This window comes from Tamandua tetradactyla, chromosome 7 (assembly GCF_023851605.1).
Source record: "Tamandua tetradactyla isolate mTamTet1 chromosome 7, mTamTet1.pri, whole genome shotgun sequence".
Classification (NCBI taxonomy): Eukaryota; Metazoa; Chordata; class Mammalia; order Pilosa; family Myrmecophagidae; genus Tamandua; species Tamandua tetradactyla.
The window spans coordinates 83,534,948-83,550,337 of record NC_135333.1 but is presented as its reverse complement, the minus strand read 5'-3'; the positions used below and the strand labels follow the sequence as shown (position 1 = coordinate 83,550,337).

The following is a 15,390-nucleotide window of genomic DNA, read 5'->3' as shown; positions in this document are numbered from 1 at the left end:
TGCTGTCCAACTCAAAAAGCCTGTGGGTTCCCCCACCCCACCCCCGACATCCCCCACCCCCTATCAACCCTGCCTCTGCTGGAGCAAAAACTCCTTTAGTGCTTACTCTAGGTTTATCTGTGCTCAGGGCCTGTTTTCAGCAGTCTGAATTTGTTAATTCCACAACTGGAGCTTACTTGAGCTACCTTCCTTGCTCGTAGTAGGGTCTGTCTCTTTTTTTCCTGGGGAACCAGCCTGCTGTGCTCATGAGGGAGAGGTGCCAGACTCAGCAGCTTGGGAGACTTACAGTTCTATGTGGGATCTCAGCCATTCCACCCTTTCCAGATTGGTATACAATGTGTGTCTGGTCACTGACGTCTGTCCCGCTAATAGTTGTTTCATATAGTGCTTGGCTCTTTATTAGCTGCCTGGATTATGAACTAAATCCCACTCTTCCCAATGCTGCCATTTTGCCCCTCCTCTATAGTGGTCATTTGTTGTTGTTGTTGTTGTTTGTGGGGGTGCATGGTCTGGGAATCGAACCGGGGTCTCCTGCATGGAAGACTGGCATTCTAACCACTGAACTACCTGAGTGGTCATTTGTTTTGTGTCTTCATTATTGGAATGCCCCACAGCTCAGTCCTTGGAATTTCTCTTCTGCTTTATTTATAGATACTCTATTAACGACCTCATCCAGTGTCATGGCCTTAAATGTCATCTATAATGCAAGATCAATAAAGTTAAGAAAAACTCTACAGTCTCAAATTTGAATTAGAGTTCCAGTCTTTATTATAGATAGATATAGATATGGATATAGACACAGATATGTAGGTATAGATATACAGATATAGATCTTTCCTGACTGTCTTCATCAAGAAGACTGAGAAACAATTGGAGGCTCTAAGTACCACTGATTAATAAAAGGAGCCTTGACTCCTTGATATATGATTGATATCTGGTTTGGGGTCATAAGATGTCTGGAGTATCTATTCATACTAGAAAACAAGGAAGCCTTGAAGACTAGATTGTGTTGAAGGACTTAGAAGCCAACCTGAACAAGCTCTTACCAGTCAAATATAGGACAAACTGAGCATCGATAAGAATAGTAACTGCAATGGTTGAAACATAAAATGTTCAAATTCATAAGTTCATAATGGCACTTAAAAAAAAGCCACATGGTTACCTCTGGATGATTCTATGGAACAACGTCAATATTCTAAAAATTGGTAGATTAGGGGAAAAACTTGTGCATTTATCTTTCCTTTCCTATTTAATATGTTCAGTAGGATTACTAAAGAGTAAATGCAGGCAAATTTGTATCTCTTCCAACTAATAAACAAAGAAGGGATGATGGATTTAGAATATCATAATTTTCAAATCCCCAATGAATTAATGAATCTAGGTAATGGTTATCAGTGACAAGTAATACCATAAAAGAAAAATAGGCAGACCCATTGACAGAAGTTAGAGACTTAAATACCATCTTTGAAATAATACTTATCCTTACCACCGTACAAAACTAATCTTATCCAGCTTCAAATCAGATCTAAGTACCAGTTAACAGGAAATAAAGAGAGGAGAGGAACGTGTCAAATGACACTATAAACATGCCATCAGCAAAATCCAAAGAGGAGAATTTATCATTAGGGACAAGCAACCCAGATATTTCTCAACCACATATTGCAAGCAAAAAAATAAGAGATGGAGGGGGAAATTGTACATTAAAAAAAGTAACAACCTATGGCAAAAAGATTTTACAAAGCTTTTGAAAAATGTATAACCTCAGAAATGTGAGTATTTTATGTATATATGATATTTTAAGGAATCTGTTAGTTATTTTAAAGATAATAAAGGTGTCATTTTTATTGGTACTTGTCTTCCCAGATAAAGAATGAGTTATCTAGATATAAAATGCTAAGTGCTGGATATTTTCAAAATAATTTTGGAAGGAAGATTTAAGTGTTTGGAGGTATAGATGGAACAAAAGTGACCATGCGCTAATAATTGCTTGAGCTGGGTGGCTGGTATATAGGGTTCAGTATACTATATTCTCTAATTTGAAAATGTTTGAAAATTTCCATAACTGAATTTTAAATAAGTAAATAAACAAACAAAAAAACAAATAAAAGTTATTTGCAGATAAATCCCAATTTTATATCTCTGACTCAAGCCTCTCCTCTGTCTTTTCTCAAAACCTGCCTTCTCAGTGAGACCACCCCAAACAACCCATTTACAAAGTCATCCCTCCCTCCCCCTGAATTCTAATATCTCTTAATCCATTTTATTTTTCTTCATTGCACTTAGCACCTTATACTACATAATTTTCTCAGCTTTTATATATAGTACAAGATAAGCTCCATGAAGGAAAGAGTCTTGTCTATGTTTTGCACTGTTGTAAAAGACAAAAGGAAAGTGTGTGAGAGAGAGTACACAGGGCAAGTGGTCAGCCTCATCCACACTTTTGCTGCTTAGCATTTTATCTCACCCTTCTTCCCATATTTAATTGTATGAAACATCAACAATCACATTACATTTATCTCAGACATGATATGACTGTTCCTCATGAAAATGAAGACACTATCACCCAAATTTCTCAGTGGAAAATCTTGACCACTCTTTTAGTTGGTGACATTTCCACCTGCAAAATCCAGAACCTAAACTAAATTGGAAAGTTAACATCCACCAAATCTCCTTATTTAAAACAGTAGCAGGGAATTATAAAAGAAAAAAAAAAGGAACATGAAAACTAAATTGAAAAGTTAAAAATAAACACTAACTTTCTTATATTAAATACTATAGAAAAGGGAGAAGGAAAAAAGAAAAATAATTGGGTATTAGATAAACAATTATGTATAATAGCAGCAAGGAGAAAATGTGCATTGTTGTTGCAATCTTAATTTTTATAATTGACCAAGAGGTTGTAAAACTTTTTATTTCCACTATTCATTCTATGTTTTCTTTGCGTTCAGCCAACACTTCAGCTGACCGAGGTTATTATTATTTTTTAACTGATGGGATTACCCTGAACTTTATTCCTGAAAGTCCAAGTGTCCTAAGTGATCTTGCCTTCGTTGTGTTGTTCTAGTTTCCCACTACATTTAACACTCCACATGGAAGTACTAAGAGGTTCCACAGAAAATCCTGAGTTCCAAATGCTATTTTTCTTTGGAATATAGAAATATATTCCAAATATATTTGAATATAGAAATATAAATTTTTAAATTTCTGCCTCTATTTTGTAGCAGAAATCATATATCAGCTTGATAAATTGGTATCAATCACTCCCTATCCTAATGATTCTGTGACATAGAGATAAAATTGTCAATCTATCCTACATTAGTGTAATGGAACAATCCTGTTCTCTGGTGAAAGTACCTCTCCCTTGGAAACAAATCCCTCTAAACAAGCAGAACCAAACATTTCAGACAGGAAGCAAAATAACTTGGTTATTAGATATAATACTGATAGTAACAATTCTCATGCCCACCCCTTAATTCGGATACTTGTCTATTCTTTTAGGAGAAATAACACATATTGGTAGATGATTAAGAACATACATGCTATATCAGACCACACCCCACTCTCACAGGGGTTATAACTGACACTTTAAATCAATTTTTAATAAGCCTTTCCTCATTCTTAAGACTGGGCCTTTCCTGCTTTATCTGTGGCTATTGTTGACTTTTCCATCAAACCACCAAATTCACTAGAGGCATAAGCTTCTCTTATGTGGAATAGCTGTGTAGCTCATCTGCCTTCATCATCTTCAATCTGTTCCTCCCTCCTTTTCTTCCTTTGTGGAAGACAAACTAATAGCCCCCAAAGATGTTCAGCTCCCAATCCCCAGATACCGTAAATATGTTTAATTACATGACAGAAAAGTCCAGGCCAGTGGACACCAGGATTTCAGTCTTTTGAAACCCAAATCAGAGAATCCAGCCAAGACTGTCTGGACTTCTGACCTACCTACCTTGTCTTAAGTCACCAAGCTTTGTATTTTGCTATGACAGAAATAGTAAAACTTACACATTATCATTGTCTACTTCAGAGTCCCTGAAGATAGCCACAGGCATTCAATGAGTTTCCCTCTTAACTTCTGCTAGGGAAAAGCCATTCAAATTGACAAGACACCAAGGAGTAGTTCCACCTCTCTGAGCTAACTACAAAGCGTGAAGCAATAGGCTCTCCCAGTCAGACCCCATGCCCGCTCCTACCATATCCAGCTCTGTCTAGGCCCAGTAGCTCAGAGAATCCCAGAGAGCATGGGGGCCAAAAACAACTTCAAATCTGACAGATAGCTGCAGAGGAGAGCCTGGGATTCCTTTCTTACTTCAGAAGTGATGTCAGAAAGAACACTCAGGACACAAAGTAGCTCTAGCACTGTAAAATAAGCAAGACTTTCTTAATTGTGTTGTAGCAATCAGACAGTTTTATAATAATTATTTAAGAACTGATTTTATTAATTTTTCTTTTCATTGTCAGGGTCTGGTACCTACCCCAAGCTCTGTATGAGGTACACAGAGTATAGGGGTGGTCTGAAGGGCTGGACAAAGTATGGGTTAGGATGACAAAGGTCCTGCTGAGCTTATATCTGAGGATTTCTATTATGGAAAGAATAGAATGCCTTCATGGCCTCTTTATGTTCAGCCTGGTTAGCAGACTCCATGGAACTTAACTGTCTTCACCAGTGCATCCTTACCACACAAATTGACCTGACCTTTCAGACTGGTTGCCTGATTACTGTCTCCCCTGAGATGAGAACCAGTAAGAGGAAAGCCCCAGGAGAGGGACTGAGATCACAACTCAAGCAGATAAAAAAAATACAGCCAATCTTGCTTGATTGAGTTGGGAATACCTGGAAGAGCATGTGTGTATGTGTGTGTATCAGACAGGCAGGGAGGGTGTGTACACATACTGCGTATAAATACTCCACTGATATAATTTGCCAAAGACATAGAAATATAACTAATAGAAAGGTTAGTTTCTTTGGGGGAGGGGAAATAGTTTGGGGCCAGACTAAAGGGAGCTTTCAATAATTCAGACTTGTCAGTTGGAATTTTTTCTCATAGTTAATAGGGAAATCAATATATGTAGATTACATTTTTAATTCCTTGGGAACTTACAGTAGAAATCACATTTTATTTTTGTTTGTTTCTGAGGACATTTGAGTTAATTTAGTCCTTTAAGTGCATTCATTCATACTCCTCTGAAGTTTCTCAAACATGGAGAATAAAAATAATACCATTGACTTCATACAAACAAATGACTCCACGTGTTGGGTACCCAAAGACTAGCTTTATAGGACATATTGCAGCACTGTGTAGTAACTCCCAGCACTGTACATTTTATAGGACCCTGAAGCTGAGTGCCAGAGTTCTGGGGACCTTAGTTGTGGTGCTGTTTGGTTGGAGAAAGGACAGATGATGAGAACAATTCATCTGTGATAGGGAAGAGGATGTGACTATGAGACTATAATACTGCCCCCCCACCCCCCACCCCCTCAATGGTCCATGGAAATCATTCTTGTGATTGCACAAGAATGCCAATGGATGTCTTACAGTAGAAAGTGGGGTAGGGCACCAAGAACTATATTTGAGTGTGAGAGGAAAGGATGCTTTCAGAAGAGTGGAGGACTTAGGTTGCACAAATAACTACATGAAACATGATACCACAGAATTATATTTGTATTGTACATTATCTTCACATTGCAACATACACATTGATCATCTATGATACACAGTTCTAACAATTTTGAATGTATATTTACTGTAATATATATAACCAAGAGGCACTTCCAGTAATTCTGGCAAAAAGGGAGTATCATTATAGTATCTAAACTAAAAAATAATAAAAATAAATACAATTTATCTTTTTTTTCTGTACAGATAGTACTTTTTACAAAATATTTATCAGCTATTAACTAGGTCACTTAAACATTACTTATGATGAATGATACTAAGTATTTCTACAGATATTAAGTATAATATGCAGCTGAGAGCACAAGATTTATAGCAGTGGCAAAATGACCACTTGTATTTCAATGCCTTACTTGTAGTTTTTCTAAAAGTTGGATAAAGTTTTCAATAAATGTATCTAGGATTGTACTGTCACTTTAGTTGGCAGTTATTTGAAAGTATTGCTTTGTAGGAACACGAGATAAAGTTCATCCAACACTCTCTGGTTTCCAGATGTCCTATAATGTCAAATATCTGGGGCATGTTAATTAGAGCTTTCCAATGACAACTTGTCATCAGGAAGAGGTAAAAACAGACCTACTGTTCCACTGGGAATCAGAACATATTTTAAAACCAAAAACAAAATCAAATTGACCAAACCAACCCCCCCCGAATTACTCTAGATTCTGACTAAAGTTCTTTCAGCTGCATGTCTGATATCATTATAAAAAACATGGAGACGATTGTCTTTATTATTTTGCACTGAGAGCTCCATAATATTTATAAAAGCACCAATTTTCATTTTGTGATTTGCATGATAAAAATTTCTAGGACAAAATATTGGGGGGAGGGGTGAATTCAGTGATATTTATTTCCAGTGCTTGTCAACTAACAAATTGTTCTTGTTGAAACAAAATTGGTATGCATTCTTCTATGAGAATATATTAAGAAATACACAGATACTCATAAATGGAAAAAATACTCAAAACATTAGTTGAGCAAACATAATATAGTAAAAATCCCATGCAAGTACTTGACACAGAGTTAAAAATCTTAGTGAATTTTTCAACTAATGAACAAGTACACACTAAAAGTTAAGCCAATAAAACCACACTAACAGGTGCTATAGAGATATATAATAGAAATGTTAGTGTTTTTTTTTTAAGATAGCAATGTTGTAGTACTGAATTATATTTATAGATAGCTAAAACAAAATATGCATATGTGATTTTGATTGATAAAAATAATCATTGAGGAATTTTTAAAAGGTGATGAGAACATTCGACCAACCAACAAGTTATATGCATAAAAAGAACATTTTTAAACAATTACTTTAAAATTCACATTAAACATCTGAGTACTTTGATATTATATAGGGAGCAAAATTACTAGCATGAAAAAGAATCCTTCCCTTCAAAAGTGATTCAAGCAGCAGTATCCAAGCTCTATGGGCTAATTCACATTCAGAAACGTGTAGAAGTGCTCATTGTAGCAAAAAAAAAAGACAACAGTGTTGAAAGAAGGGTCCACTAAATCACTTTACTCCAGGGTAACTAATAACTAAATTGGTTTGTCACAAAGATGGAAGAGTGTTCTGGGATGGCCATTCAAGTTTTGTGCATTGTTCACTCCCCATCCACAGCCCTGCTTTTGGGCTTCACAATGAAACTGGGTAAACTAGAACTTGAGGTAAAAGGCAACCTTGCTCATTACGGCAGGGGAGAATATTCCCTTTACAATTTTGAGTTAGAGAATTTAAATTGAAGAGGACCATACTTTTCTCCTTTTGAGTTAGATTTTGCTTTTGTTTTGTTTTGTAAAAAGAAAGAATAAAGGGACTCCTTGCTGTAGTTTCGGTTTCATTGGAAACAGGTACTATCAATGACACTGAAAATTTGGTGAAAGCATTAGAGATGTAAAAAATATATATATTTTACTTTCTCACTTCTGAATTTCAAATTCTAACCAACTCTTCCATTAGGGTTGGTCAATGAATGTCGTGATGGTTTATTGACTTGTCAGTGAGTGCTTCATTTGTAAATAGCAAAATTAATAAGATTTAATTTTTCTTAGTAGTGAAGATAAGTATTTGGGTTTTTAATTGTGTTTGAATTTATTAAAAGAAAAGTATCCTAATAGACCATCTCTTCATGACAACCTTAACTATGATAAATTGCCGGGTAATAAATTCCTTTTTTCTTGGCATAACTCAGAAGAACTCAGGAATCTTTAACACTCATAGTTAAATTACTAGGACTAAATTTATTTTTAATCTATCTCACGTGCTTACTGCATCCTTCATAAAATATCCCCCGAGACATGAAGGATGTTAGAAAATCCTTAAGTATTCTTCCCAGTTTTCTGTTACTTAATACTAGTTTTTTTATTGTTTAAAAATATTTACCATTTCAGTACATGGAATGTAATTTCATGGGCTTCATTTTAATTGAAAAATAAACATTTTAGAAACAATTTGGGCTCAAGAAAAGAAATCATATTTAAATATTCTCAATACTACTTATATATGATGATTTAATAATTAGATACTATTTAATAGTGTCTTTGAAGAAATTTCTATTTGATTGGATTATTTGTATGATGAAGGCTTGGCTTTCTTTTCTGTCCCACATCTCTTCAGGGAAATGGTAATCCATGAGTACCAATGCTGTTTAGGGAATGAGTTTTAAAAGCATGACGTGGAGCAGAATTAGCTTTTTTGTTGGTTTGTCTTTCAATAAGGGATTTAGTTTCTTGTAAGAGGTTAAGCATACTTAAAAATGAAAATTTTGTTTTTCATGTATGCACCGTTCCATATTCCTTATGGTCTCACCTGAACTTAAATAACTTATATGGGCTCTGTATTTTTGAATCAGTAGATTAGGACTGATAGCATCCTAAGCAGTAGATTTATTTCTTGTCACCATTGTTAACCTGCTGCCAGAGGGATCTGATAATGTGAACATAAAGGTCATTTCAGGTAAGGTGGAAGCAACATTATTTTAGCAAATGAAATGTGTTTGGGTATAGCACAAATGGTCTAATACCTATGGTGTATAATACAGACTGAAAAGTATATTCTCCTTCTCTGGCCATGGATCATTAGTGTGTAACAAATACTTATGCAAACCTCATTTAAGTTCTATCAGTCATAATTTGTAATTTACTCAATCACCCTATTGCTTGGAGTTTAATCCAACCCAACTGAATTTCTAATAAGTATTTGAATATTTTATAGAGGAACAAACAGATGGCTGCTACATTTCCTTCCGATTAGAAATTCTAAGAACTGTTTAACTTCAGAATACTCATCTAAAAAGACTGATTGGTGTCCTAATCTTTAAGTTGAATTTGGTTGAATGGATCACAAAAATGGTTGACATCAGCAAATTAATTCATGGGGAAATCATGAGAGAAACTCATGGCCTACAATGGTCATAAAATTTCTCGTTCCTTGTTAAGAGAGAAGGTTACATGAAAGAAATTCACTTTAATTTCAGAGCCTATAGAGATTTAGCTCTCAATCATCTGAAGCTGGGCTATCTGCATGTGAATTTTTTTTTCAACACATTAGCTGATAATCCCCAGAATAAAGAGAATCTTGATTTACCCTAGACTATCAAACTTCATGGAACTCTATTTTACTGGAAACTTTTGCCAGTTTGAAAATGCAGTCTATTTCCAAAATTGTATAAAAATCAGGAATCAGGGTTAGGATGGAAGAGAAGGACATTATGACCCTTGTTGTGATTTTCATTATTATTTTAGCAATATTGTAAATGATGAGGACAATGTAGATCCCCATACTTACTTAGAAGCACCAAAAATACCTCCCAAAGTTGAATATAAGTGATTTTTTGATTAGTCACCTCTGCATTAGTTCATCCCACAAATCGGTCACTTTTGTAAAGTTGTCATTTCAAACTTTAGAGTTTATTTATATAATGATAGTTTGCATATCTTGATTACTTAGAAAATAATTTATATATTTCCATCATTTAAACAGAGAATAGGCCTGAGTCTCATGCCTTTTGCACAGATTTTACCTTTAAAGAAAGTTTTCTGGGAAAGAGAGGTAGGGAATAAAGGAAATCGTAAAACAGTGTACATACATCTATTCTGATGAACATTCTGCATGACATACAATCCCTTTCTTTAGTTTTACTGTGATTGCAAGGTTAGAATGTGCTTTGAAATTCAGTCATATTGGAACAGACAGAATTAGATATTCCATTCTTAGAAAAGTGATAGTTTCTGAAACATAATACAAAGGAACTCCTTCACTTGTCAGATGAAGAGGGACATAAATGCTACCGTCTTCATCTTCTACCAGGGACAAAACCAGATCTTACATACATGACACCCACAAAAAAGGATTTTGTAATTTAAGAAAAAACAGCAAAAGTGGTATTTTCACCAAAGAGACAATATTCTAATGGTTGGCTTGGATAGATAACTGGAAAGGGATTCTATGACATCAGTGACCTAACAGTGTGTCCAACTGACAACATGGTAACCAGTTTCAACTTTTTCTACCACTTTGTGGTTGCATATACAACTATCCCTTTCCCTAAATGGACTAGAAATGCCTTCATTGGAAAGACCAGCGTTTACCTAGCAGCACCTACAAACAGGCTCATCTAGAAATGTAGTAAATTTCAGTAAATGCACTGGCACCATAAAGAGCAAGCTCTGGAGTTGGAAGTGAACAGTAATATTGCTGTCACCAAGGAGGAAGCGACCATCACTAGAATAAGGAAACCTTTTATGTCTCTAGGCATTCTTTGGGATGGAAGTCACACACATGATAAATCCTCACCCTTTTTTTCTTTCAGTTGACATTTAGCTATAATATACTAGCAATTTATTTTTGGAGAAAAATGAACAATATGCCTAGATTGATGAACACAATTTTGGGACTAAGAGGTTCTACTTGCTTTGGCCACTGTTAGTCCTATTATTAGATGTACCTTAAAACAAAATCAAACAAACCAAACAAAAACCAGGCAGTTTGCTGACTTCCATTGGGGCAGTGGGCTGTCTCCAATTAGAGGTCATGAAGCTTTGAAGAAATGGCTAATATAAGATTGTGAACTCATAACTGTTTGGTATATTTTTGTCTCCTGACATCCAACTTGCTCCAAACCTAGAGAATTTTCTCTGACTTATATTTATTTTAGAAATGAAGGACAGTTGGAGAAGGGGAAAAGATTAATTTTGTTAAGTAATTAGATACAAGGGGTATGTAAGTATATATGCTGGGTTTTAACATTATTATTATGTGCAAAAGAAGGAGAATAGTTAAATTCATCAGGAAAATGTATTTGACTAGGTAATTTTTGCAAGTATAGAGAACACAAGCATTACTAAGAAAATAAAAAACAACTCAATACATCCTAAGTAATGAAGACCTGGTGTTAATCCAGAAAAATACTGAAATGTATTCTAATTATTCAGGTAGAAATCTGTGTATGATTCTTTTCACATGTTCCACACTTACTGGAAAATGTGGCTTGAAACCATATTTATTTTTGATTTGTATTATATTTTTCTTATTTGGAAAATACCATGGATTACTATAAAACTATTGCTTTGGAAGGGAAAAATACAATATTCATTTATGAAAAGCAAAGGCATTTTTAATATAAATGTTCCTTTCCATAACTTTAGAGGAAATAAAAAGTAGCAATCAGAATCAAAGTTTACTTAGAAGCTAAGATTGCTTTTATGATAAGCAGGTATACAAAGTACTGCAGCAAAAATTATAATCAAAAAGTGCTGGGAGTAGATGGATGTTAGTTATAAAAATTCTATATTGGATAAGAAATTCTTTCATCTGAGAGACATGGACACCAAAATCTTTCAGATAGCAAAAGTTACTAGTGAAAAATCATTCTTTGCCCCACCCTCATTTTAATTGTCATAAAATAATTATATCAGATTATCAGTTAAATTAGAATAGGTAGATAAGTGGCTGCCCATAGACCTCTATGCAAATGAATCATCACTGTCTTACTGGGCTTGGAGATGGCTACAATGTATAAAAATGGTGATTAAAATATAGCTTTATAAAAATGTTTCCCTTCCCCCCCTTTTTTTTAAAAGAGTTTATTATCTACAGGAACCAAAAAAAAAAAAAAATCTTTATATTTACAAGATAGCTAGTCATGAAAAATATAATACTATGAAATAAAATATTGAAAGTGAATATCAGCTTTTTAAATAGAGGTTTGGCTCACAGCATAAACACGTGTAGATAAACAAATAAACAAGAAAAAAAAAGAAAAAGACTTTCAATGATAGGCCCAATCCCTAAATAACAATCCTTCTATAATCCTCCCTGCCAAAAGAAGCACAACTGTGGGCCAGAATGCAGACAGAAGCTATGCCATCATGCAGCATGTGGAATACCACAAGAGGGGTTGTTGGTGGGACCTTCATGTCCCACTCCCCCCAAAAAAGCCAAACTTCAATGAAATCAGGCTTTCACTGGGTTAATACCACCAGAACACTAGGTTGAATTTTTTCTTTTATCTCTAGCTAAATACCCCATACGGGTTTCTGTTTGCCTTTCTTCTTTTTTTTCTTTTTCTCTCATACATTTTGCAGCAAATTAAGAAGACAGGAAATCGCTGTTAAATCTCCAAGGCCTTCTCTAGCAACCTTTTAGAATTCTAAGTCGATTAAAGGACTCAGCCCCAGATCTCTCTTAGGTGGTTATATATAAAGAACACCATCCCTTTAAATGGTGATTGGATTTGGGTGAGTGACACAGGTACTTTTAGACACACAGCTCCTGTACGTTCATTGAGTGAGTAGATTGGACAATGGCTCAGGCCTCCAAGTTTGAGGCTGGTCATAGAGTGCCTCCAAGTGGTGCACAGCAGTAGTACCAATCACATGGCCCTCTCATCCTGCTGGTGAATGCATTCCTTCTGCAAAGGGATCTTTATTGCAGCTAAATGGAGGAGGGCGTTTGGAATGGCTGCCTCTCAAAGGCACCCCCAAAGGAACTTCTTTCTGTTTGTTCACATGTACTGAGTCATGTGCTACAGCTATCCTATGAACTACTAAAACTACAAAAGTCTCCTTTTACATACACACCCACACACACATAAGCACCCTTTCAATCCCTACTTAAACACACACACAGACACACACAAACACACACATGATGTTGGCAGGATGGATCAGAATCCAAATAATGTTTTTGAAATTTATCCCACAGTATTAAGAGCAAAAGCTGCTTAATTGGTAACCTACATTTGCTGCACCTTTTCTTTGCTAAGCCGCACCATTTCCATTGTAATTTGTTTTCCTTTATGATTAATTATATCACGGTGACCACTATGTATCTTAATATGAACGTTACTAAATTGTGGAACCAGTAAGCCTGGCTTTCGGTGCATAAATGTATATACATGTGTGCATGTGTGCGTGCATGTGTGTGAATATGTTCACATGTGTGAGCTTATATAAACACACATATATATTTTTCCTCCTCCTCCTCCTCAAAAAAAAAAAAGCCCTCAAAGCTGGTGTTGCAGTGTGAAAGCTTCTTCAAACAAGGGTTTTAACAATGTACCTCACTGTAAAAACTGAACACAGAAAATGTGAAGAATCCCAAAATCCCATAGCCATTTGCCCATCTTCTCCTATTTCTACAGTGTTGTGTCTAAGGGTTGTGCTGACTTGAAAAGCATCTGTGACAAGTCCATCTGTTTGGAAGCACAGGTTGTCCCGTCCGTTGTCACTGGTTTGGCTCTGGAGTTGGGATCTCCTCTCCTCTTGGCTTTCCTTTCTCTTCATCTTCTTCCCTGATGGCCTGGATCTGCTCTGATGAGTGCTGCGGAGGGGGCGGGTCCAGGCATTTCTTCTCCATTCCCACCGACCGCTGCTCATCTTCAATGACCTTCTTCCACATCTTGTGGTTCTGCAAGAGGTGCTGAGTTATTTGGCAGTAGATTTTCCTCCTTCTGAAAGCTTTCTTTCCTGAGAAAACACCAAATTACACTTCTTTATTTTGTGCTGAGCACATGAAAATTACTTCCTTTCAGATCACTAACAGTTGTTAAGTACCAAATGGATATATATATATAGTCATCACCTGATTTGCGTTTCCTAAGAACGTACTTTTCAAGAGTGAGGAAACAAGAGGAAGAGAGTGAGAACGCATCATGCATTGGTGAGGATTAATGGTGAATTGCATTCGACACTTGGTGATGTCTGAACTAATGATCCGCTGGTATCGTGGCCTTAATCCTACCCCATTCAGAAAATCAAGACTTTTCACCTAGTCTACTGGGATAGCTTCTTGTTAATGCCTTCCCCTTCACTTTGCCAACCAATTCAAGTCACAGAAGTCGACAAGATTGATTTTCTTACAAGATGGTTATGATATTACTTTTCTGATTTATGGGGACCATGAAACTAATTCACACTCCATTCAAGGTTCTCCCACAGACTGCCACAAATATCCTTCTGCAGTGTCTGCCTTTCTGCAACCTTCTGTCTGGCTGTACTTAACTGTCCTGTTTTCTATATATTCACTGAACTCTTCTACTTTCAAGCTGGCACTGTTCCCCCGAAATTCTCTTCCCACCATCGAAAGTGCAAGACCCCATCAGATTTTACTTACTTCCTCTTCTTAGCAACAATCTCTCTATTCTAAACTCTCATGTTACTCCACATATTCCTCCTAAGAGTAGATATAATTGCCATTTATTTCTCATTATCATTTTCTCTTCTTCTGGTAACTGCACATCTCAAAACATTTGTCGGGGGGGGGGGCAGCAAAATTCTCCTCCTATGAATTATGCGACTGTAGAAAGGACTGTCAGTCCTGGAACTCCACTTCCCCACACATCTCCCAACAATACAAACTGTCACAATGACTGGCTGATGGGCAGGTATGTGATCCAAGCCAGGCCAGAGTCCTTGCCTGCAATTTTCCCCAATGACAAAGGGTGAGTGTGGGGGACTGGACATGCTTTCTCTCTGGTTGTATGTCTGAAGTGATATGACTCAGAGCTGGTTATAGTGCCAGCCTCCTGAAGAAAGCAAGGCTGAAAGAACAAGCTGTCAGGAAGGTAAAGAGCAGGAGCAAAGGAGCCCCGATACTAGCTAACCCTAAGTTCACATGAACAAATAATTTTCCCTTTCTATATACTCATTGGATTGGAGTCTTGTTGCATGTAACAAAATAATGTTCTAAATATTGTATCTCTTCTAAGGAACCTATTTTCTTCTTACGTATGCTAGGCATTAGCTCCTCTACTAGCCCATAAATTCCTTGAGGGAGACTTGTTCAGACCTCATACGTGACAAGGTTAAGCAAATATGTACTTGATAAACACATTACATTTTATCACCAAATCATTTCAAGTTTTCAATATGGAAGTAATAAGGACAATTTTAACATTGCGTCTCTGGATCCAGGAAGTATAATAAAATTAAATTCAACAGAAGAAATAGTTTTTTTTTTTTTTAAAAAAGAAGACATATGAATTGATGTCATAATTCACTATTTAGGCTTCCAATTTCTTACGTATTTCCTAAACACCCAATGTGTACCAAGGGCTATCTGCATTCTGGTGAGTGACTGATAGACGAGACAGACATGGAGTCTCTACTCTAGATAGAAGACAGAGAGTGAACGTAGGTACAATTAAACTGAATAATCCAAACTCTGTGAAAGGTGGCAAAAAGAAAAGGAAATGACCTACTTGGAGGATATTTC

At 36.1% G+C, this 15,390-nt stretch overlaps 1 protein-coding gene across 2 annotated transcripts in view; it reads right to left on the bottom strand.

The window, feature by feature from the left end:
• Positions 1-5,546: 5,546 nt before the first annotated feature.
• PDE3A (phosphodiesterase 3A) overlaps positions 5,547-15,390 on the bottom strand; it is a 342,518-nt gene continuing 332,674 nt past the window's right edge. Inside the window, exon 16 of one of the 2 annotated variants that reach the window (XM_077170242.1) lies at positions 5,547-13,643. In XM_077170242.1, the coding sequence (XP_077026357.1) occupies positions 13,402-13,643 (242 nt within the window). In that variant the 3' untranslated portion in view covers positions 5,547-13,401. The remainder of the gene's footprint in view (positions 13,644-15,390) is intronic. The other variant, XM_077170243.1, reaches the window with a different exon arrangement.